This window comes from Chinchilla lanigera, unplaced genomic scaffold, assembly GCF_000276665.1.
Source record: "Chinchilla lanigera isolate Chin_1 unplaced genomic scaffold, ChiLan1.0 scaffold00085, whole genome shotgun sequence".
In the NCBI taxonomy this organism is placed as follows: Eukaryota; Metazoa; Chordata; class Mammalia; order Rodentia; family Chinchillidae; genus Chinchilla; species Chinchilla lanigera.
In genome coordinates this window covers 8,736,750-8,760,060 of record NW_004955486.1, presented here as the reverse complement: position 1 = coordinate 8,760,060, position 23,311 = coordinate 8,736,750, and the positions used below count along the sequence as shown (strand labels likewise).

Genomic DNA, 23,311 nt, shown 5'->3' with positions numbered 1-23,311 from the left:
GGCCTGGGCCCCCCGAGTCCCGGGAGCCCTGGACTGTAACATGCTTTCGGGCTGCACAGCAGCTGCCAGGGGAGAGGTAGTGATTCAGGCCTGAGCTGCAAAGGAGGCTGTGTCCTCTGAGTGCTGGCCTGGAAGTGCCTCTGGCACAGAGACCGAGTCCAAGCCCGAGGTCTTTGTCACCCTTCGGAAATGCCAACCCTGGAGAGCGTGGCTTGTGTTCCATCGCGGGCTGACGACCTGAGGCTGAGCGGAGCCTTCTGACGGGCACTGAGCCTGGTGGCCCTCCCACTGTAGTGGCCTCGAGGTCTTGCTGGGAAGGCTTGTGGCTCGGGGAGGAGGCGGACTGAGGACCCCTGGCCCTCAGGGAGCAATGCGGAGCTTCGCAAGGAGCCATCACCCTGGCCCCTGCTGCCTGTGGCCGGCCGCCCTGCAGGGAGCGCTGTCCTGGGGAAGCACCACACCTCAGCTCGAAGGTGGCAGCTGTTGGCCGGCAGTGAGCCCTGCAGAGAGGGGCCGATGTGGCAGGGATGGGAGCCCTTGACCCTGCCCGCCTCCCCCACCTCCTTGCCTGCTCCTGCTCCCAGCCTGTGGGGTCTTTGGAGTGGCCACAGGAGTGGCAGGAGGCTGGGCGAGGCAGGGCCTCGTGGGCCTTCACCCCTCCTGAGCTGCCCAAGGGAGGCAAGTGGGCCCCAGGGTGCTTAAATACTTGACAGGGACAGGAGGGTCTGGCTGGGGCTGCTCACCAGATCGCAGCGGGACCAAGACCTCCCTTCCTGGCCCTTCCGTCTCTGTGCTGAGAAGGCTAGTGTCTGCCAGTGGTGCCCTCAGCTGGTTTCTTCTGCTCCTGAGCCGTGTATGCAAAAGGTACACAACAGAAGCAGCTCTCAGCTGAGTCCAGCTGAGCCTAGAGAAGCCACTGCTCAGGAAGGGGGGTCTCTGAGCCATGCTGCTCAAGGGCAGTGTCGGGGAGGCACCCTGCTGTCACCTCGTCCCAAACCCCACTCAGCGCTGGATCCTGAGGCTGTCTACCTCTGCCCTGTACGCTAGCATGCAGCAGCCTCCCATCAGGTGTGCCCCCTTTTTGTGGCTGCTCCCATGGCATCAGACCCTCCAGTTCCCAGGGCATAGCTCCTGGCTGGCACCCCTTCTTCCTGCAACCCACTGAGTAGGAGTCCAGGAGATGGAGACCTCCTCATGTATCTGTTTGTGGCCAGTCCTGTCATGGCCCCATTTTACAGATGAGGAAGTCGAGGCTGGTGGGAAATGACCCATGGAGGTTCTGGGATGGTGAGCAGGAAAGCTGAGCAAGAGCATCTGTACACATGCTGGGTGCTCACATTTGCTGGCCCTCCTCAGAGGAGTAGGACCCCGCCTCCCAGCCCCAGGGCCCCCCAGCCTGCCCGAACCCTGCTGCTAGCCAGGGTGGATATGTCGCCCTCCAGACGTCCCCGTGTCCCTGGCCTCACCCCTGCATACCTGTTGAGCAGCGCGTGGGCGGCGGTGTGTGCTGTGTGTGCTGTGTGTGCCTGTTTGTGTGTTTAAGTGTCTTTTTAAAGCGCTTTGCAGCTGTGTTTGAGTCAGTCCCGTTCTCCGTGAGGAGCCGTGCGAGCAGCAGGCACTTTGTGTGTTATTTTGGGCTTGGCATTATTGGGAATTATTATATTCTGTATCCGTAGGGGAACAGCGTCGCCTGGGATCAGCAGGCTGAGGCTGGGGGCTTGGTGTAATTCCAGAAGCAGGACCTGGAGTGCAGCCCAGCTGAGTCCCTGCGGCCCCTCACTGGGTCAGGGTGCCCAGGCACCAGAACCAGGTCTTGCACAAGTTGGGCTCCTTCCCTGAGCCCCAAACACCTTTTGCCGGGCCTTTCTCTGATTTGGGGATCCCCCGGCTGCTACCCAGAGGACAGGAGTGGGGCGGGGGCGGGCTTCCCTCTTGGGCAGTCCCCTAAGGGCCTGGTCCCCTTGGGACACCCCCGGCCCTGCAGCGGGCAGGGGTCCCCCACAGGCCAGCGAGAACAGGTTGTGGCCGCAGGGTGTCTGGACTGTGCCCATGTCACTCCTGCAGGGTCTGGCTTGGCTCCTGCCTGGGGCCTGGGCTCCCACAGCGGCACCCGGAGGCCAGCATCTCTGGCTGGCTCCAACCCGTGCTCTCAGCCCTGTGCATCGGGGGACCTAAATTGCTCCCGTGCTCAGCTGTGCCTCAGAAAGCTGGGGGCGTGAGTCAGCCGTCACCAGTGCCTCTGCCCCTGGGGACACATGCACTTGCAGGGTGGCTGGGGACCTCCACAGCCCCCACACCACCCTGGGGCCATGGGCAGGAGCAGCATAGGGAGGGTCAGACCTGGGTAGAGACTTGGGCTCCACATTCCCCACCATGGCTGGGACCTCAAGTTACCTCCCTGGACTCAGTTTCCCTCCCTGAAGGTAGAGAACCAAGCCTTCCTCTGACTGTGGTTTGCCTGGGTCTCAGTGTGGTAAGACTCTCCACGACCCCTTCTGGGGCCTGGGGTGGGATGCACTTGGGAGGCTGGGATTCGCACTGAGCCTCCAGCTCTGTGAGGGGCACTGTGCCTCTCCCTGGGCCTTCACGGGGTCCTCTCCATCCAGCCAGGGCCCTCCCTGTCAGCCCCTTTCCTAAAGGGCAGGTGTGTCCCCAGACCCAGGGTCCGCCCGGCCGGGTCCTCAGGTGCCCAGGTGTGGCTGCAGGGCCTTGGGGTCCTACGCTGGTGCTCAGCTCATGCTGCCCAGCTTGGGTCCAGGGCAGCCTGGAATTTTGGGCACTTGGGAAGCTGCCTGGACTGGCCAGTGGCCAGTGGATTTAGCCCTGTGAGTAAGGTAGTCTGGCCTGAGTCGTCCCAGCCCCTGGCCCTCCTACTGGGGCTCCTCCTGCCCCTCCCTTTCCTGGGCCCCAGGCCGCAGTGGCCAGGCGGTGGGGTCTGTGGGTGGCTGGTGGCGGCGCTGACTGGCGAGAGGCCCCTCTGCTTCAGTTCCTGTGCCAGCAGCTTCTCCTGCAGGCTCTTCACCGGTGTTCCCCACTCTCCTGATGGCCCTCAGCTCTGAGACCGGCCCTGGGAAAGGACAGGGTGCCAGCCCCACCCGGGAGGCGCAGCCCATGGGATGACCCGGCCCCTAACATGCAGAGGGGACCTGCAGGCAGCCAGGGAAGACTCCCCAGAGGCAGCCGATGGGACATCTACCAGGGGCAAGTGACCTGTGTCCATCCCCAAAGCTGAGTGGTGGCTCCCCTACCCCAGCACAGCCACACCCACTCCCACGGCCATGGGGCAGCAGAGGCAGGGACAGTTCCGGTTCCAAGGGGGGCTGTGCCGCCCTCCACCTTTCACTTGAGCACCCCCAGTGACTCACCCTCTTCCTTTCCTTTTCTGTTCTGCCCTAAGGATAAAATAAACCCTTGCCTGCGTAGCACTTTGTGGCTGTGGGCCCACGCTCTCTGCAGGTGGCAGGGCTGGAGGGCAGAGGGCGAGGAGTGGAGCTGGCACCAAGGGCAGACGGCCGAGGTCAGGGTGCTGGACTGTGGGGGTGACAGTCGCCATGGGGCAGGCAGCATGACTTGTTCTACCCAGGCCCGACGTAGGGAGTCCTGACAGCAAAGCAGGGATGATTGGCTGGGCTGGGGGCCTCAGAGAAGGGCACCAGGCTGCCCCTGGCACCTGAGGCTCCCCACAGGCATATGGGACTTCGCATCACTGTTGGGCACTGGTGACCCCATGAGGCTGAGAGCTGAGAGGGGTCTCTGCCACCCAGAGGCCTTGCAGAGCTCTGTGTGGGATGCAGGGCCATGCTCCAGTGTCTGGCTGCTGTGGGTACCTGGGGCAGGGCTGGCAGGTGACATTGGACACAGGGCAGGAAGCAGGGCTACTGGATGTGCTGCAGGCTAGGGGGCTGCAGGCCAGGCAGCTGCAGTGGAGACAGCAGCGGCAAGCAGGCTGCTCAGCTGCTGCACGCACAGAAACCTGTATTGGGCAGGAGGGGCACGCCTTCCCCTGGGTGCTGACCCAGCCAGACTGTGAATGGTCCTCCCCAGGAAATAGGGAAAATGTATCTTCCGGGTTCCTTAGGCTCCCAGCTGTGTGTTTACATCCTCCCTGAGTGCTGCGTGCATACCTTTTCTCAGGCTTGTGTTCACACCCTCCCTCAGGTCTATGTTCACACCCTCCCTCACATTTGTGTTCACACCCTCCCTCAGATCTGTGTTCACACCCTCCCTGAGTGCTGTGTTCACCCCCCTCCCCCCGAATGCTAGGTTCATACTCCTCCCTGAGCTGTGTGTTCACACCTCCCAGGGACAGCGACCCTGCACTGGCGCTGACCACAGCTTTCTTAAGACTGTGTACACTGTGAGGCAGCTGCCTGCGGCCTCTCTTGGAAGAACTCCAGCGGAATGTCTCGGGGGAAGGTGGTGGCTGCATGGGTGCCACCAGGACAGTGCCCTGCACCCAGGACCTCCCTGCCGGGACATGTGCATCTGCCTTCCAGACACACTTGTCAGGGGCAGGTTGGATGAACGGTTACTCAGTGATGGCACTGGCCCTGCTCTCTAGGGAAGCCCCCCCCCCCCGCCCCGACCCATGCCACATGGGCATGGCCCCTGCTGAGACTCACCTGCCAGGGCTGGTCTTGCAGCTGTGTTTATTTCCCCTCAGCCTCTGTTCCTGGGGTCTCACTGGCTTTTAATCTTGGTACTCTTATTATGTGATGCTGTCCTGTGGTGACTTTGTGGGCGGTGCAGGCAGCAAGGATCTGAGGACACCTGGGTGTTCTAGGTGCTACTGAACCTCTGCCTCCTCGCAGCCTGACCGCCGTTCACATAGAACCAGACCCGATCTCCGTCTCCACTGCCCCATCCCTGGGGCTGGTGCAGGTGGGCTACGGTCCTGAGTGGACCGTCATTTTCCTGTGGTCAGCATGGCTGTTGCTGCCCACCAAGAGCCCACTGGAGCTAAAACCAAGAGCTGCGTGTGCCCACGGTCCTGTGTCCACAGACCCTATCCCGTGCGTTATTCCTAAATGTGCCTTCAAGCCCCAGCAGTGTTTTCAGAAACTGCTCACTCTGTGCTCACTGGTGGAACAAGAGCCATTTAAAAACCTGAGCTGGAGCTCATCCGTCTCCAGCAACAGAGCTAGGGAGGGCCCAGGGCGGGCAGCATTTGGAGGATCATTCCCGGGCCCCAGCGACGGATGTCATCTGGGACACAGCCAGCAGCACTGGTGCCCAAGACCACGCCGTGATGGTGAATGGGTCCCCACTGTATGGTCCAGCTGCTGCCCAGGCCACTTCCTGCCAGAGCTTCCTCACCTCTGGCCTCCCAGCGCCCCTGCTGTCTAGAAAAGATGCCTGTTCTTTCCTGGACTTTCTCAACACGGGCACCCTAAGGCCCTTAGCCGGAGCTGGGAGCCGGGATCCCAGCCTAGCAGCCCCCGGGTGGGGACTACTCTTTTCCTGCCCATTTCTGCCTCCTCGGCCCTCGGCCATACCTGCTCCATGGCAGGTGCTTAGACAGCTGGAAGGTGGGAAACAGGCAGGGGGACAGAGGGCCTGGCTGGGCCTGGTTAGGGTTAGGGTTAGGGTTAGGGTTAGGGTTAGGGTTAGTGTGAGGCTATGTGAGCCCAAAGGGTCCCCCCTGGCCTAGGGCACCCCTGTTGGCATGCAGGTGCACATGCTTCAGTTCTCAGAGATTTTCACATCTCTAATCTGTGCACCTGGCCAAGGGGCTTTGAGTGGCTCTGGAGGGTGCGGACCGGCTCCCCGGGTGCATGGTGCCGTGGTGCAGGCTGGAAGGCTAGAAGGAGCCCAGCAGGCTGCCTGGTGCCTGTGGGCCGAGGCTGGGGTCTCTGGGCAGCACCAAGGCCCACGGAGCTGACCTGGGCAGAGGACTCCCCATGACAAGCCAAGTGGCTGCAGCCTCTTGCAGCCTGTGGAGCCTTGGGCCCCTGGGTGCAGGGTGGCACTGGCCACATGGAGCTGCTGGAGCTGAACCCAGGGGCTGGGTGGGCTGCAAGAGGCGAGGCTGCCCCTTGCTCCTCCTCTCCCCCAGCACTCCCGCGGAGGCTCTCAGAGCCGTCTCAGAGTGACAGGGAAGCGGTGGACCTGTGGCAGGTGTCCTCAGGCGTGAGGGTGGTTGTGGTGGCCTGGAGCCCTGCCCACCTGTCTTGCTGCCAGGCCGGCTGAGGCTCTGTTCCACTGCCGCATACGGGCACAGAATCTAGGTCAGGCTGGTGCGGGGAGGCAGGGCAGGCAGTGCCAGCTCCCTCTGCTCCAGTGCCTGCCAAAGCCCAGGGCAGGACCCTGACCCACTGACCTAGGCCGGGCCCTCTGGCCGCACCCGAGCAGGGCAGATGGCGAGTGGGTGCGCACCGTGGCTGCCTCTGCTGTCAGCTGTTGGCCTGTGTGGGACCCGGCCCAGGGGCACGGGGACCAGGACCTGGGGTGTGGCTGCAGCAGTTCAGGCTCCACTCCCTGATGTCCCCACGGCACCTCTGCAGTTTAGGGCCACCTGATGGCTCCTTCTCCAGCCTATGACTATCACCCCCACCCAGTGCCACTGCTGCCCCTGGATTGGAGCAGGTTGCCCGTCCTGAGGCCTGAGTTGCCTTTCTGCCCAGCTACCCAGGGGTACAGCAGGAATAGCAACATCCCTGAAGGACCCCCGCTGCCCTGCCTCTGTGGGCCCCGCCTATCCTCTTGCTTCCCTCAGTTTTTTTTTTTTTTTTTCTTTTTTGGTCCTGGGAATTGAACTCACGACCTCGCGCTTGCTGGGCAGGCAGTGTGCCGCAGAGCTAAATCCCCGGTACTCCCTCAGTTGTCTGTCCTGGGTTTGAGCGCCATTCTTTCTGGACCTGTCTGCTCACACCCCAGGACTGGGTGCCAGGAGCAGGGGCTGGGGCAGGGAGGGGCTGTAGCCAGGAGGGCGGCCCCTGCTTGGGCAATGGGGACAGCTGTGGCCAGGCCAGTTCTTTTTAGTCCGTCCTCCTCCCCTCCAGGCCACCTGCCCCCCTAGAACCTTTAACATTCAGAACCAAGATGGGCACAACTCGTCACGGGGGGCGTCTCCGCTTGGGGACTTGGAGGCTGAGGCAGTGGGGACTTTTGTACTGGGGACACACTGGGTCGGGGAGGGGCACCTCCAGAGACCAGCTTCTCAGCCTTGCCCTGGACCACTCACCTCCTTGCTACCCCGCTGCTTCCCAGGGCTGGAGGCCGCTCCGCCTGTGCTGGTGTGTGGGATGTGGGGGCCGAGGGCTGGAGGACACGCTGGGTCGTGGGGGCGCTGCCCTGTGGCGTGTGTCCAGCCTCCCACCAGGTGCACTGGAGCGGCTCAGTTTCCTGACAGAGGCCGTAACGTTGACAGAACCCTTGAAGCAGGCAGAAGCAACGCCCTGCCGACTCCACCGTTGAATAATGAATGGCGTGTCTCAGTTCCGGCTGCTGGCCCGTGTCATCAGGGGTGGGCTGTCGCTTCCCACAAAGCTCACGCGTTCGTGAGGAGTAATTACTGTGCCGCTCCAGTGGACCCTGGTGCTCATGTTCTGGGGCAGGGCCAGCAGGACTGTCGGGATCAGTCACCTGGGAAGGCACCTGTGGCTGTTGGCTCTGCCTCTGTCTGCCTCAGTTTCCCCTTCCAGAAAGCACAGAGCTTGGAGGGGCGGCCCCTGGGTGCCTCCTGGCCTGGGCAGAGGCTACGCTCAGCCCGGTGCTGGTGGGCGGCTGCGGTGGCCTTGCCCACTGTGCTGCTGAACCTGGCACAGCTGTGACTGCGTTCGTGGCAGTGGTCGTCGGGAGCATTTCCTTAGAGGTTTCCGTAGGACAGAAGTTGGGAGTCCAACCCTGCGGTGCCTGCAGAGGACCCGAGGGTGGAGACCAGCCGCTTGCCTGCTGAGCCTCCTGCTCCTGGGGGTGTTGGGAGGTGGCCACGGCTGCCCAGGACCCCAGGAACAGCAGAGTATCTTGGGGACCCCCCAGCAGTGGCCCTGTGCTTGGCACTTGGGTGCAAGAGCTTCTGCCCCAGCAGAGCCCTGGGTGCCTTCAGGCTGCTTCCCCGGCCCTCTTCCTCCTGGAGGCTGTAGTGCGTGGCCGGGCCCCAAACTGCTGGGCCTCCCTCGCTGACAGACAGGGAAACTGAAGGCAGAGGGGCAGTGAGTTACCATGGTCCTGGGAGGCAGTCAGAGCCAGACTTGCACTGGGGTCTCAGACCTTCGGGCCTGGCACTACTCTAGGCTCCCGTCTGCAGTACCCTGTGCGGCAGCTTCCCCGCCAGGGACCTTTCCAGGAATGTGCCAGGCCACGCTGGCTGGACGTGAGCCTCGAGACTCTGTGCCAGGCTCACTGCTCAGCTGCCCAGCGGCTGCCCCCAACTGCCCACAGTGCTTCCTGCTGGCCAGCAGAGGGCTCTGGGGCCTCGGGTGAGGGGGTGCAGCCCATCCTGGTGGGAGGGGAACCTGGGCTCTGCTGACGCCATCTCCTGCTCTCTCTGGAGCTGCTCTCTGCCTGGCCTGGGGCCCCATGCCAGCCCGGTGTCCTTCACCCAGAGCCTTCTCGGTGGTGCTCAAGGGCGGGGGCTTCTGTGCAGGATGCTGGGGACAAGAAGCCACCTCTTGCCTCTCCGTGGGGAGCAGCAGCTCCGGGGCTGCCGGGTGCTAGCTTCTGCCAGGCTCTACTGCTACCCACCGTGGGATCTGGGCCCATCACTGGCCTTGCCCAAAGCCCCATCCCCAGCTGAGAGAGACCCTGAGGGGCCCTGGGTGGGCAGCATCGTGGGGGGCCTGCAGCTCGTGGGGAACCAAGGGAATGAGGGCCAGACCCCCAGGCCCAGTGGGGCGGAGGCAGCTGCTGCCTGGTGCAGAAGTGGGAGCAGTGAACGAGCATGTGGTGTTCCCCTCTGGACAGCAAGGAAACTGAGGCACAGGGTGAGGATGGGCTCTGTCCACCTGCAGGCTGGGCCTAAGCCACCCTGTTCCCCCTGCCCCTCTCTGGGCAGAACTTTGAACAGAGCCCTTGGTCAGACCAGGCCCTAGACTGGCCCTGTGGGCACAGGCGGTGAGGACTGTGCTGGGGAGCAGTGTCCTCAGGGACCAGTGCGGCAGGGTGGGGCTACCCCCCACCTAGAGGCTCCCTCAGAGAGGACGAGGCTCAGTGGGCCTTCAGAGGGGACACCCACTGTTCATTCCCCCGCCCTCTTCAAAGGAGATGCAGATCTGACTCCTGGGCCCTGCGGGCTCTTCCTCACCCCAGAGCACCCGGCTACCACTAGCCAGGCCCACGCTGGAGGACAAGGACAGAACTCTGCTTAAATGCCCGGAAAGGAGGCTGGGGAGATCAGAATCTTAGCAAATGAACATGTGCGGCAGCAGGGTTTAATCACCGCCTTTAATCGCAGCGGTGCTGGCGGAAATCGTCTCCTGGTGGGGCGCGGGGGCGGGGCTGGCGTGCGGATGGATTATTCATTAGGGCCTGAACTTGGGTTTCACCGAGCCTCTGGGGGAGGCTCTAGGCCTTGGTCCACGCTGGGAACGTGGCAGCGGCTCTGGCCCCTTCCTTTCTCCCTCCCTGGTTCCCACCCTCACTCTGTCTCTGTTTTTTGTCTTCTTTCTTTAGTCTTCTTTCATTCTGCCTCAGTTTCTCCTTTTGGGGGGGTCTGGGAGCAAGGGGACTGTCCAGGGACACACGGCCCAGGTGTGGGGCCCCCGGGACAGCCAACGTCATTCCCATCTCCAGGGCATGATTACCCCCTTCATGTCCTGGCCAACGCCACCTCGGCTGTCCCGCCATGGCCAGCGGGACCTTACCGAGACTGGTGGATGGCCTCCGCTTGTGAGCCTCTGCCACACAGCTCTTACTGCATCGAGAGTGGCCTGTTGGAGGCAGGTCCCAGCCTCCAGGGCACCATGAGCAGCAGTGGGGAGTGGGCTGGCTCTCCAAGTGCTGGGCAGAGGCCTAGTGTTTTCTGTGGCCTTCCCCCCACTCTCCCATGCAGCCCTGGCCTGGCATGAGGCCATCACACAGCGAGGTGGTAGCGCCTCTAAGAGCAGAGGTGGTCTGTGTGCTGCCCAGACCTGTCCACCAGGCTGCTTCTAGCCCTGGCTCCAGAAGTCCCCTGGCCGTCTACACACTGTTGGATGGAAGGTTGAGGCCCCACAGGGTGGGCTGTCATTCACCGGCAAGGCAATGGTGTGGGAGACGGTGCCTTAGGCGGTTGCTGGGCACAGTGGGTCAGGCCCCCAAGGTCCTGCTGGGGGCCATGGGCAGAGCCTGTCAAGGTAGACTCTGCCCCCACAGGCCATCTGGACAGGATCCTGCCAAGACAGCTGTCCTGTGGGGCTGTACCCAGCATCCCTAGCAGCCCCTGCAGCCCCGAGACCCCACACACCTGTAGTCAGGTGCCAAGGGCTCACAGAGGGACACCTGGCAGCGGCTGGGAGGGGCTTGGATGCACAGAGGACTGGCACTTCCCCCAGGAGCTGAGCTGGGGCCCAGCTTCCCCTGACCAGGCTACCTTGGCCACCTCTCGGACGCTCAGCCTTCTGGGGCCCTCCTGGGGTGGGGTGAGGACTTCCTGGGCCCCCATGGGGTGTGGGGATTAGTGACTTGAGGGGCTGCCAGAAGAGGCACATGGCTCTGCCCGATGGGGGCACACAGCTGCCCTATGGGGAGCAAGAGGGGGCGGGTGCACAGCGGAAGGGTCTCCGGAGCCGAGTGGAGAGGCATCCGCTGGCGTCTCCCCTCCCCGTCTCTGAGCGCTGGCTTGGTGCCCGCCTGGACCCCTCCCTGGCTCAGATGTGCCCACTGCAGCCAGGCAGCAGGAGCAGGGCTGCCAAGGGTTAAGGGCGGGCGGGGCTCCCGCGGGAGGGGCGGTCCCCGCGGCTGTAGCTCCTCCCGCCCTCCCCTCCCCACTCTCCCTTCGCGGGCGGTGGCAGCCGCGGCGGGCAGCAGCGGGCTTTGAACCGGCATGGGCGCTGAGCGTGGGGCGCCCCGGCTCAGGCTGGGGCTTGGGGGACCCTGGAGACCCGCACAGGGTCCTGGCCCCCTGGGGCCGTGCTGGTAACTAGGGTTGGTGCCCGGGGGCCATGGAAGAGCCTGGGCCCCCCAGCGGGCTCAGCCAAGACCAAGGTAAGGGGGTGGGAGGGTCCGGAGAAGGGGACTGCGCCCCAGAGGTGGGGACCCTGGGGCCAGAGCTGTGCGTAGGTCCAAGGCAGTGCGCAGCCCCTCCTGGAGGGCAGTGACCCCGTTCCCACCCGCTGCCACAGCGGCTCACCCCGTCCTGCCCTGGGCTGGCTCCTTGCAGTGAAAGACCACTGCCGAGGGCACAGGAGTCCTGGGGACGGCGGGAGGAAGCGACCCCGGCCTTGTTCACATCTTCCAGGCTCCCAGCTGCCCTGGGATGCCGCTGCCTGAGGGGCAGGTCTAGGGGTGTGGGGCACGGTCTCTAACTGTGGGACTCCAGGGTTCTCCTGGCCTGACTTCAATGCTCTGGCCCTGGCCCCGGTCAGCACCATGGACAGGGCAGCCTCCTTCCCTCCCAGGAGCTGTTGTTTGCCATGACCCTTGAGGTTCTAGCTCAGCTCTGCCCCACTTTCCTGACCTGGCAGCGGGGCAGTGCACTGGGCAGGTGGGCGTCATGAACAGCTGGGGTGCAGGCACCGAGGCTGCTTGGGGCATGGGGATGCTGTCCACAGGGCATCTGCGCGGGCACCTTCCTCACGGTGAGCAGAGCTTCTTCAAAAGGGTCTCCATCTGCCCCAGACACAGTGCCGGCTCTGGGCCAGAGGCAGCAGAGGCCGGGAGGGAAGGGGTCCAGTACACCAGGGGCAACTTGGGCGGATGGCAGAGAGAACTTCCTGATCGAGTGCTGAGTGCCCTGGAGGGAGGAGCCTGCCTCTGGCGATTTGTCTGGACCCTGGTTGTGCCCGAGAAAGCCTGTTCTGCTGCCCATAGAATGGGTGTCAGGGAGGCTCTGGGGAGTTTGGAGAGTTGCATGACCTCGCATAGGGCATCCACCCTCTATGAGCTCGGTGGACAGGAGGGACAGTGTAGGGCACATCTCAGGCAGCTTGTGAGCATGCGAAGCTCATGTGTCTGCAGTGTTGTGAGGTCCCTGGCCTGTGCCCACACCCTCCCCTCCTGGCCGAGAGGCCCTTTATGAATGGGAGACAGCAAGTTGGGTGTGGACTGGGCTGCCGATGTGGATACTCGTTGGCCCTTGTGGGAAGGCCAGGCTGTGTGATTGGGTGCACTCTGCCCTGACCGCAGCCCCCAGCCCTGGGCTCTGGACACCTGCTTCCTGATGGGCAGCAGCGGCCAGCCTGGGGGGAAGACGCAAGAGTGTGGTCTTCGCAGTGGCAGTGTGCAGTGAAGGTGCAGCAGATGGGCTGGCGTCCTGGGTCCGGCCCTCCATCTGCACCGCTAATGAGCTGATGACGAAGCTTCCCAGTGCCTGGCACCTTCCCCTAGAGAGCCAGGCAGTGCCCTTTCCTGGAGCAGGTGTGGGGTGCCGGGGGGCTCTTGGAGGCCAGAGCCTGGTAGCCCCGATATCAATGAGGCCACAGGGGAGGGTAGATGGGAGGGATGAGTAATCGGACATGCCTGTTCTTCCTGGGAATTTGCTTCCAGCACAGGCACATGGGCTCCCATATGGCTGGACGGACTTCCTGTGTGGGATAGAGGGGCGGCTCCTGGGAAGTTGCCCTGGGCAGCACCTTGGGGTGCAGGTCCCACACCAGCCAAGCAGTGGTGATGTTGGCCTTGCGTGGCCAATAGTTGCAGGGGAGCAGAGTGGGCTCCAGGGGGCTGGAGGCGCCTCCTGCTCTGGCCAGAGGAGCCAGGTGGCCCTGGGTGGTGGAAAAGCCCTGTCTGGCAGCAGGGCACTTTGTCACAGGGGACAGTCCCCTCAGCTTGCTCAGAAACAGCAGCCCAGGGACCCTGAGGAACTTGGGGCATTTCAACGTGAGGCTAGACTGTGCATCTTGCAGCTAGTACCCTGTTCCCTGCCGAAGCTGCTGACTGCTAGGGTCCAACCCACTGTGGCCAGCTGGGGTGGAGGGTGCCCAGCGCTCAGAGGTGGCCCAAGCCACCCTGGTTCAGCACAATGTGTGGCCAGTGGGGACGGAGTGAGGAGAACCTCACCTGTCCCCCACAAGCTGGGACGCAGGGATGGTGTGAGTAAGCGGGCACCTGGAGAGGGCTGGTGACCTCACAAGGAGCCGGGGAACTTTAGGTCATCAGCTTGGAGGCTGCCTCCATTCCAGAACATGCTCTGTGGAGACTCCCTGGCCAGTTCCTAGCTGGCTAGTGTCCCAAGGCCAGGGTCTGGCCCCCACGGGCTCTCCTGGCCATTCCCCCGCCCCCCACCAGGCTCCAGACTGGCCTTGCCCTCTGGGAAGCTGCAACCCCTGCAGCTCTTCTGGGAAAGCAGGCAGTGGCTCCAGGGCCAGGACCTGTCCCATCTGGGCACCTGCCTCTAGGAAGCCAGGCCAGGCAGGTTCTGATGTGTGGCCAGGCTCTGCTGGCGAGCATGAGGCAGTGGAAGCCTCAGGGAAGAGTGGCCGGTGGCAGAGACAGCGCCCCAGGGACACAGGGATGCAGGGCACCTATGGGAGCAGGAAGCTGTGAAATGGGCAATTAATAGAGTCCTCTTCCTGGCGGGACTGTCTGGTACGATTAATGCCATCACTGTGAGCTGAGCTGCATGCCACCAGCTGGGGACAGAGGGGACACTGAGGGGCAGGAAGAGATCTGGGGGGGGGATGCCCTCCTGGAGGCTGGGTTCTGCTGGGGGGGCAGAGGGAGGCTTGATGTTGGAGGCCCCTGAACAGAAGGCACCATGCTCCCTGCCACTGGGGTGCCCAGCAGACAGGGTCTCGTGCGGGCAGGAGCCAGAACCCTTGCATGAGAAGGGGCTTGCCTGGGCTAAGTACGGGGCAGGGGACACCCCTGGCCTTAGGATGTCATTTGCCTCCCACTGCCAGCCAAGTATCCGTCTGGTGACAGAGTTCCTGCCACTGCCGGGTCCTGCTGCGGGAGGGTCGGCTGGAGGCCCCTGGGGCTGCCGTCCTGCATCTGGACCGGGTGGGGGCTGGGTTGGAGGAGACAAATTGCTGCCGCTCCCTTGCCCACTCCAGCCGTCCTGGCCAGGTCGCATGTGTCCCCAGGACCTCACGTGGGTGGAAGGTGAGGCTTGGGCCCGGCGATGGCCAGCGGTGTGGGGGCTGGAGTGTGGACGCTGGGGGAAGCGTGCCCATCCTCTAAGATGCTTGCTACCCCGGCCACTCCTGAGGTCCGAGTGCTCAGAAAGACAGAGCAGGGGCCTTGCTTTAGGCGAGGCGGGCGTCAGGCCCTTCCCACCGCAGAGGCCTCCACACCTGCTTACGGCTGGGGTCCCCTGCCTCACGGCAGGCCCAGCGGAAGGACCAGGGTGTGTATGGTTCCTGCTGTGCTGACCTGTGGACCTGTCACTGACTCCAGGCTGGGCAGTGGCTACCGTCTCACTGCCCTTGCTGCTACCCTAAGGCCTTGGCTCTGGTGCCCTGGGGAGACTGGCGGCACCGTAATGGGGTCCTGCTGGGGGAGGGCTGGAGGGAGCCGACTCACGCTCCCTGATAAAGTAAAAATAGTTGGGGAGGAGGCGCCCAGACGTGCGGGGGGACGCGTCACTTCTCCCAGCCGTTTAAATAATCTCGGCCATATGTGTGTGGGCCCGTCCCTGCCTCCCTCCCTGCGGCGGTGGCCAGGGGCCGGGCTCCTCCCAGTGGGCGCTGCCGCAGGACTGGGGCAGGAGGCTGCCTGCTCCTTGGCCCCTCCACCCCAGGCACAGTCTGAGCGCCTGCTGTATGCAGAGCTGGGCCCCATCAGGTGGGGCTGGGGAGGGGCAGGGAACCCAGCTCCAATGAGAGCCGGGCTACTCTCAGCGGGGCGGGCACCAGAAGGCCCTTGGGAAGGCGAGGAGGAGGGCAAGAGGCCTGGGGGCAGCCAGCCCAGGGGACCATGCGGTGGTGCCCAGGACTGAGGGGAAGACTGTGCTGGCCGCACGACCTCTCTGAGTGTGGTTGCTGTGCCCCGCTCCCGGGAGGAGGGCCACACACCTGCAGGTGCCCCGTGCGCTGCCCAGCTTGGGAGTGTCAGTTTGTGGGTTTAGTTGGAGGATTAAATTGATTTTCCAGCTTTTCCTGGGGAGAGACAGACACGCTGAGCTGCCGCTGGCCTCTGGCAGATGGCAGCCCAAGGCCAGCTTGCTTCCGCAGTAGGACAAGACCCACCCTTACCACCACACAGCCACAGGGCCGCTGCCCAGCCTTGAAGCCACTCCCTCTTTGTGTGATGCCTCAGTGTCCTTTGCAGGCTTGGGGTGTATGGCCAAAGGCAGGGGCGCACCTTTGCACCATGGGGAAACTGAGGCACAGGAGGTGGGTTCTGTGCCCCAGCAGCCACCAGGCCAGGCTGACAGAAGCCCACAAGCACTTTGTGTCCTCTCCCAACTCTGGGGTGGCACTGTCTGTCTGCCCGTCCTGGGCTCGAGGGTACCAGTGAGTGTAGGGCCATGCACACAGTGGCCACATGCCGCTGGCCTCCTGTCCATCCATTTGTGTCCAATGAGTGCCTGCTAGGGACAGGGTGGGGAATAGATCCTCAAGGCCAGGCTCAGATCCCCTCCAGGACCTTGGGAGGAGCCATGGGGGTGCCCCCTAGGGAGGAGCCCTGGGGGAGCTGTGGTGGGCTCTGTCCCTCCCTGGCCAGATTGGGAGGCCTAGTCTGGGTGCAGGTGGGTGCCAACAGCTAGTCCTCAACAGTTGTCAGTCCTGATCTCCTGGCCCAGGCTTGGGGGAGCCTGGGCTGCTGGGGTGTGGACCGTGGCCGAGCTGGGTGTCATGTCCTTGGCTGCCCTGCGGGTACCCAAGGCAGCCAATGCTAGGCGCCGGACCGGGATGGTAAGCTCTAGGCCTTGCCCCCACCATGCTCTTGGCTGTTCTAGAGGTGGTGAGGAGTGGGCTGGGGTGAGGTGGAACCCATGCTCAGAAAGGTCCAGCCATCAGCACTGAGCCTGTCTCGGGGACAGTGACCCGGCTGTGTCCTCTGGCCATGCTCGTCTCCATGTGGCACGGCTGCCCAGGGCTGGGCACTCCCCTGTGACATCTGTCTGGGGTGTTGGCTCACGTGGCTGTGGCCACCAGCCTGTATCAGCCTGTCTCTGGTATCAGAGTGGGAGGGGGTCACCTTGGTCCCCAGGGCTGTGGAGGGGCCTTCCTGGCTGAGTCCTGCCTGGGGCGGATTAGCTGGGCCTCGTCAGCAGAGGATTATGGCCTGGGGCTGCCGAGGAGGGGTCAGAGGGTCGAGGGCAGGGCCTCTACCTGTGCCCCACTCCCAGGGCCTGGCCAGGCACCCCCACCACCACCAGCTGAATAGTGAAAGGCAGGAAGTGGGCAGGGGTGGCTGTCTCGGGGGCTTTGTGGGGGCGAGGCAGGAGCACCCCACCCTAAGGGCAGCGGGGAACTGAGACTTCCTGACCCATTTTCCATGGCTCAGAGCAGGATGTGAGTGGCCGAGCTTCCTGAAGGGACATTTGATGCCCTGAGGGCTGGTGAGGGGGCCACAGCATCTGACCCAGCCTTGGGGACACCAGCGGCTGCAGTGTCCCCTGGTACTTGGACCTGTGTCCCAGCCTGGCTTCCTGGGGCCTCTGGGGTCCTCACACAGGGCTTCCAGGACTGCGGCCCCTTCCGTTCCAGAGCAGAATGCATTCCTAATGCGATTGGGGTGGAGGGCAGGCTGCCTGCCGACCTCCAGCCAGAAAATGAGGCAGGGCCTCTGGCCAGGGTCCCTAATTGGGTTCTGGGTTTGGCTTTGAGGTGATTACATCCGATCCAGCCGGGTGGGTCCTGGTTCTCTGTGGTCAAGTTTTCTGTTGCCAGGGATACAGGGATGGCAGGCCTGGGACGACAGATGTCCTTGTCCTGTCTGGGACCAGACATCCTCATCCCAGTTTTGCCTGGCTGGGTGTGTGTGGCCAGTAGCAGGGCCTGGGCAACGAAGTGGTGGGGGTGGAACTCCAGTGTCTTTTCCTCCCACCCAGGGCAGCCCAGCGACCGCCCACAGCTGCTGCAGTCTGCCTGGGGGTCTGGGCCCCTTGCTGGTAGAGGTGGGCTCTTCCCTAGGCAGTCACCTCCCCAAGCTGGTGGCCATCAGGAGGGATAGCTGCCTGCATGCCAACTCCAGGGCACAGTGCAGCTACAGATGTGCCCAGGGTGATGGCTGCCTCCAGGGCTCTGGCCCCGAGTGGTGGAGCCACACAGCCCTGGGCCTGGAGGGAGGTAGAAGACATGGGGCTCAGGCTCAGGGGCCCCACCATCCTGCCTGTGCCAGAGGTCACAGGGAACGGGGTCCTTCGTACCCTACTGGACAAGTGCCCTGTGCTGAGGGCTGCAGCGGAGGAAGGCCCGGCCTGGGGGCGCATGTTGCTGCTTCTACTCCACCTTCAGGCCCTCTTGCTTCTCTAAGATGGCAGGGAGCCACTCAGAGGTCCCTGGAAATGTGAGGGATTGAGTAGGGGGCAGGAGCTTGGTGTAGGACACAGAGGGACAGCACCCAGGGTGGGCAGTGTGTGGGGTGGGCTCTAATGCCCCACCACCAGAGTGACGCGTGGGGCCTGTCCCCACAGCCTTGCAGCTGCATCCCTGGGTCCTGGGAGGTCCCCTGTCTGCCCTGCTGGGTGTGGATCTGGTGGCCTGGGCCTTCCTGGGGTGACTGGCTGCTCTCCTGGCAGCTGGGCGTTCCTCTGGCCTAAATCCTCTGGGCAGCTGAGCTGGAGCCAACAGGCAGGATTAGTGCCTGGATTGGTGAGGGTGGGCAGGGCGAGGCCAGCGGCCCCACCCCCACGCAGCTCCTCCTGTGCTGCAAGGACCCTGAGGCTGTTGGTTTGGGGCTGCAGGTGGCGGTCAGGCCAATGCCAGCAGGTCCTAGGGGCAGCCCAAGGGGAGCCTTGGAGGGCTCTGAGGGGGAGGAGGGCGAGGCAGAGGACAGCAGGGGAACCCCAGGAGCCCCTGCACCAAGCACCATCACTGCCGTCCCTGCCACCGAGGGCCCTCTGTGAGCCGGCGCTTGGCCTTCATTCAGGGATGCCTGGCCCTCAGCCGTCCGCCCCCAGCTGGGGCACAGGAGCAGTGGCCTGCCTGGCCGAGGTGCTGCTCTGGGTTGGAGGGAGTGTGGTGGTGTCGCCGCGGTGGCAGCTCAGCCCACTAGGTAAGGGGGGCAGGGACGCACAAGGCCTGGCTGAGGCCAGCCGGACCCCACAGGGTGGGGGGCCATCCGTGCCCTCACCCTCCCTCCCACAGCAGCTGCTCCCCTGGGTTTCCCTGTGTGGGTCACCAGGGCTCAGCAGTGTTGGCTGCTGCACCCCTCAGCCACTCAGAAGCCCCCCAAGTCTCCCAACCCCTGGAGTAGGGCCTGGAGCTAAAGCCCAGCAGACCAGGCCGAGGGTGGATATGAGAGGGGTCAGGGCGTGCTGGGCGGGGGCAGAGCTGACGCGGTGGCCCTGGCAGTGGCAGGTGGCCCTGTGTGCCTCTCTGAGAGGGGAGAGGGGGCCCACACACCATGGGGGGTTCTGAAGGTGCCCAGGCCGCAGAGGCTGCTCAGGCCTCTCTGCGCTAGTCCTGGCTCTGGCTGGCAGAGAGGCCTTCTGCAGCTGCCTCCTCTGCGCTCCCTGCCCCAGGCCCTGAGGACCTGCCTCTGCCCTCCCGCCCCCGCTGCCTGGCCCCCACACCTGTGTCCTCACCTGCCACATCCCCTGGGGAGTCGGCCTCCCTGTCCCCGCCCCGTCCTGGATCTGCAGCTCCCTCTGCTCATGTAGTAGCTGCCTCTTCCAAGAAGCCCCTGGGCTGGCACTGCCCATGGCCCCTGCATTGCCCACCCAGGGGCCCCACTGTATGGACCTCATGGGTTGGATTTCTCTGAGCTTTGGCACGAGATTTCCTGGGTCCCGGGTTTCCTAAAAAGAGGTGTATGGGCCTGAGTGGGATGTGACCTGTCCCTGGGCTGGGACCAGCTGACTCTGGTCAAACACACTGCACCCCTTCCCTAGGACCTGGGACAGGAGGCCGAGAGGATGGAGGGGGCAGTGTCTCAGGGGAGGGGCAGGTGTGCACTCCAGCCTGGTGCCTCAGCTCCCGACTCCGGGCCCTCCACCATGACAGCTTGCTGGTGGAAGCACCTGGGAGCAGATGCTTGCACAGCTAGCAGTGCCACATGGGGGACAGCCACTTTCCCGGGGAAGTGGAGGGGAGGTGTGGATGCTTCGAGCCGTTCACACTGGGGCAGCAGCCAGGCCAAGCGTTGGACTGGCACTGCCTGGGCCCTGCCCTATGCCCTGCACAGTGGCCTCTGCTCTGTGGCTCCCACAAGCCGCTGGGCCACTGCTTCATCCTGGGCAGTGGGCGTCCAGTGCTTGGGAAGTTCGGGTGACCGTCCCCTTGGGGCCAGGGGTGGAATGACAATGGGCCCCAGCTGAGCGGCCAGCAGCACGGCCCCTGGGACCTCAAGTGGTCTCAGTCCCCACAGCCAGTGGGGCAGGGGTGGCAAGTGACCCTGGGTGTCTAACCCCCAGCCTCAGCGGGCAGGTCGGTAGGGGTGGCTTTTGTGCCCCTTGGGCACACTCAGTCCAGCCCGCTCACAGCCCCACCTGTCCTGTGTCACCTTCCCCGTGTCCAGTGGAGCGGTGCATGAGTGCCATGCAGGAAGGGACGCAGATGGTGAAGCTCCGAGGCAGCTCCAAGGGCCTGGTCCGCTTCTACTACCTGGATGAGCACCGCTCCTGCCTGCGCTGGAGGCCCTCGCGCAAGAACGAGAAGGCCAAGAGTGAGCGGCTGTCCGGGCCCCCCGGGGCACTCTGGGTGGTGGAGTGGGAGGGGCCGGCCCTGCCCAGCTGCCCACCTGGCAGCACCCTGGGCCTGGATGGCTCTGGGCCAGATGGTGGGGTGGAGGGGATAAGAACCTCCAGAGAAAGAGACCCCAGCTGGGCACACTGGGACAGGACCTGGTGTGCCAGGCAGGGCCCCAGCCCAGCAGTTGCTGAGGGCACCATCACAGGCCCCAGGAGAGAGCCATACTGCAGCGCCCAGCAGGCCCCAGGAGAAGGGCCCCGTGGCAGGTGCGCTGGACGGGTGGGGCATAGCTCGCTGCCTGGCGTTGGCTCTCTTGTCTCGTCTGGCTGCCTCAGGGTGACCATGCTGGGCTGGGGCAGCCAGAGGAGCCCAGTGGCCAGTCGGGGCCTCTGCTCTGTCGGAGACCCCATGGGAACTCTGCCACAGAGCTGGTGTTCCACTGGCCATATGGCCACTCCCTAGCGTGCTGAGCCTTGCAAGACACGGAGATCCAGAAGGGCGCCGGGCAGAACGCCAGGCCGACCAGGGTCCTGACACCCACCTGAGACCCAGTTTGGTGCCAGGAGCCCTCCCAGCCTTGGGGGAGTCCTGTGGGCAACAATAGCACGGGGCAGCCGTTGTCCAGGTCTGGGGGCCGTGTCACCCACTGCCGCACGTGCCGGGGAGCCAGAGCAAGCCTGGGTGGCTGGGTGGCTGGGACGCTGGGGTCCTGGCTGGGGTCTGGGCTGAGCTCGGAGAAGATACTGGCTGCCCATGGCCTGCACACTGGGGAGTGGTCACGGAAACACGATCAAAGTGCCTCAGGCTCATCTACTTGTGGACTTAGCTTTCAAGGGGAGGCTCTGTGGAGCCCCAACTCCGCGGCTCCTGAGTGGAGGGGTCAGCTGCCCCACCACACCACGGCTCCCATGTCCACTGTGCCAGGCTCACCCCAAAGGTGACTGTGGGGTCTCCTCATCCCTGGGCGGCCACTGCCTCTGATGGACTGGAGATGTGTGGCCGGAGCCTGGTGGTGGAAGTGGCTGTCCGGCTGCCTCGCTGCACGGCTCCAGGCACATGAGGCCCAAGCCTGCTGCAGGCAGGCCATCCTCCTCCCTCTTGGAGTGCACAGGACCTGGAGGGGGCTACGGGGCCGGAGCAGCCAGGGGAGGGGTCTTCACTTGCTCGATGCTGTGTGGGGCTCAGAGGGCATCTGCTGTGAGCACACAGCTCCAGGCCACTCTGACCATGCCCTGGGACTCTGCGCTGGCTGCCTGTGGGGATGCCCAGCCACCAGAGACTGACCCCCTCCCCTCCCGCCGCCTGCAGTCTCCATCGACTCCATCCAGGAGGTGAGTGAGGGGCGACAGTCGGAGATCTTCCAGCGCTACCCCGACGGCAGCTTCGACCCCAACTGTTGCTTCAGCATCTACCATGGCAGCCACCGCGAGTCGCTGGACTTGGTCTCGCCCAGCGGGGACGAGGCGCGGACCTGGGTCACCGGCCTGCGCTACCTCATGGCCGGCATCAGCGACGAGGACAGCCTGGCCCGCCGCCAGCGCACCAGGGACCAATATCCTTGGGCGTCAGGGGTGGAGACAGGCCCGGGGCGGGGAACACCGACCTCCTGCAGCCTTGACCTGGGGAAGGATGGGTGGGTGGCTGAGGCTCGGGCGGGCCATGCTGCATGTTGGCCCCTAACTCAGCCCCGAAGTGGCTGAAGCAGACGTTCGACGAGGCCGACAAGAACGGGGACGGCAGCCTGAGCATCGGCGAGGTCCTGCAGCTGCTGCACAAGCTGAACGTGAACCTGCCCCGGCAGCGCGTGAAGCAAATGTTCAGAGTGAGCTCGGGAGCCCGCGGAGCGCAGCGGGGTGGGGAGGGCGGTCCACAGCAGGCAAAGGAGATGGCGCTTGGCCAGTGGGGCTGAGCCCATGCGAGGTGGGCGGCAGGGAGCCGGGTGCTGCCTCTGAGCAGCTGGGCCAGGGACCATGCTGGCTCCAGAGCAGGGGCTGAGCACCGGGCACAGGGTCTGCCTGGCGGATGGACAGGGCCTGGGAAAGGCAGCCCCGTTCCCTGACCCCCAACCCCACACTCTTAGCAAGGTTCCCCATGCCCAGTGGGGTGTGGCTGGCAGTGGCTTTCGTCAGCAACCCTGGTGTTAGAAGTTATGAAAATGTCCTCCAGCCGCACTGCAGCCTTCACTGTCTGTAATTAGCTCTCTCTTTCCAGCGCCACTGTGGGGGGAGCAGGGCTGCCGTCAGCAGGGTGCGCTCTGGGGCAGGAATGGGCTGAGCCAGCAATCCCGGCCCTCGGGCCTCCTTGCCTATTGTAGCCTGGCAGGGATTTTGTGAGCACAGCCCAGGCCAGCCGCTGACACAGGCATGCACAAGCACACACACTCACACACAGGCATACAACCTCCTGGCCCGACATGCCTGCTGTCTCTGGCTTGACAGCTCCCCCCAGCATGGTCATGCTGAACAGCCGTCATGCCTGGCTGGAGAGAGGGCAGCTGGCTGCACATCCTGGGTCTGGAATGAGGTGGAGCACGGGTGCCTCGTGGGCCCCTCCCGAGGTCCCTGGTGGGGACAGTACCTGGGCACAGTGGGGGCAGACAGCTGGTGTCTGATGTCAGACTCCTTCCCCTGCCTTTCTGGGGCTGCCTGTCCCTACCATTCTGCACCTGCAGGGGCAGCTCTGGGCTCGGCAGGCCCTTCCTTAGGGTGAGGCAGCTGCAGGGACCAGGGAGGAGGTGACCAAGGACGCAGGGCTGGAGCAGCCTTGGCGGTAGAGGACGAACACCTGGGAGGTCAGAGTGTGAGCTGCAGCTGCAGCTCCAGGGCTCAGCTTGGAGCTCTGTGATGGTGCTCTCACCTGCTCCGACAGGTCTCTGGGGTCCTGCTGTGTGGCCCAGGCCTGGTGTGATGGGCCTCCAGCCAGCTCTGGTCTCCTTGATAATTGGCATCTATTGGACTGTAGCGGAATCTCAATACTGCTTGTGGCAGCCTGGAACTCCTAATCAGAGCGCAGAGCTGTGTCGCAGATGGAGTGGCTTTCACATAATTGTATCAAATCCAAGATAACACGGAACGTGGGGCTGGCCAGCACCCTCGCCTCAGGCCTGACGAGCCCGGAGCACCCGCAAGCCCAAGGGCTGGCTTGGCAGAGGGCACAGGGGAGGTGGCGTCGGGTTGCTATGTGCTGAGGGCAGGAGCGTGGCTGGGGCTGCTCAGACCCCTGTGTTCCCTGTCTTCGCGGCACTTTCCCTCCAGCTGAGAGCAGGCAGGGACCTGGCTCTGGGCTCCTGGCCCTGCTGCCCAGAGGAAGGGTGTTGTGTCTGGAGAGAGAGACAACCTTGTCACCAGCGTGCCCTCTGACCTGCAGTGTGCACTGGCTCAGTTGTCCCAGGAGAGTGCTCAGCTCCTGGACCCGAGGCCATCCTCCAGTCT

The 23,311-nt window shown here is 64.2% G+C and overlaps 1 protein-coding gene across 5 annotated transcripts in view; it reads left to right on the top strand.

Moving 5' to 3' along the window:
- The window catches only part of Plch2 (phospholipase C, eta 2), a 67,346-nt gene that overhangs the window by 25,084 nt on the left and 18,951 nt on the right, over positions 1-23,311 (top strand). For 4 of the 5 annotated variants that reach the window (XM_013504172.1, XM_013504173.1, XM_013504170.1 and 1 more), the window contains exons 3-5: positions 19,708-19,854; positions 21,189-21,432; positions 21,573-21,702. In XM_013504172.1, the coding sequence (XP_013359626.1) occupies positions 19,708-19,854; positions 21,189-21,432; positions 21,573-21,702 (521 nt within the window). Of the gene's footprint in view, positions 1-10,922; positions 11,125-19,707; positions 19,855-21,188; positions 21,433-21,572; positions 21,703-23,311 lie in introns of those variants that run through there. The other variant, XM_013504174.1, reaches the window with a different exon arrangement.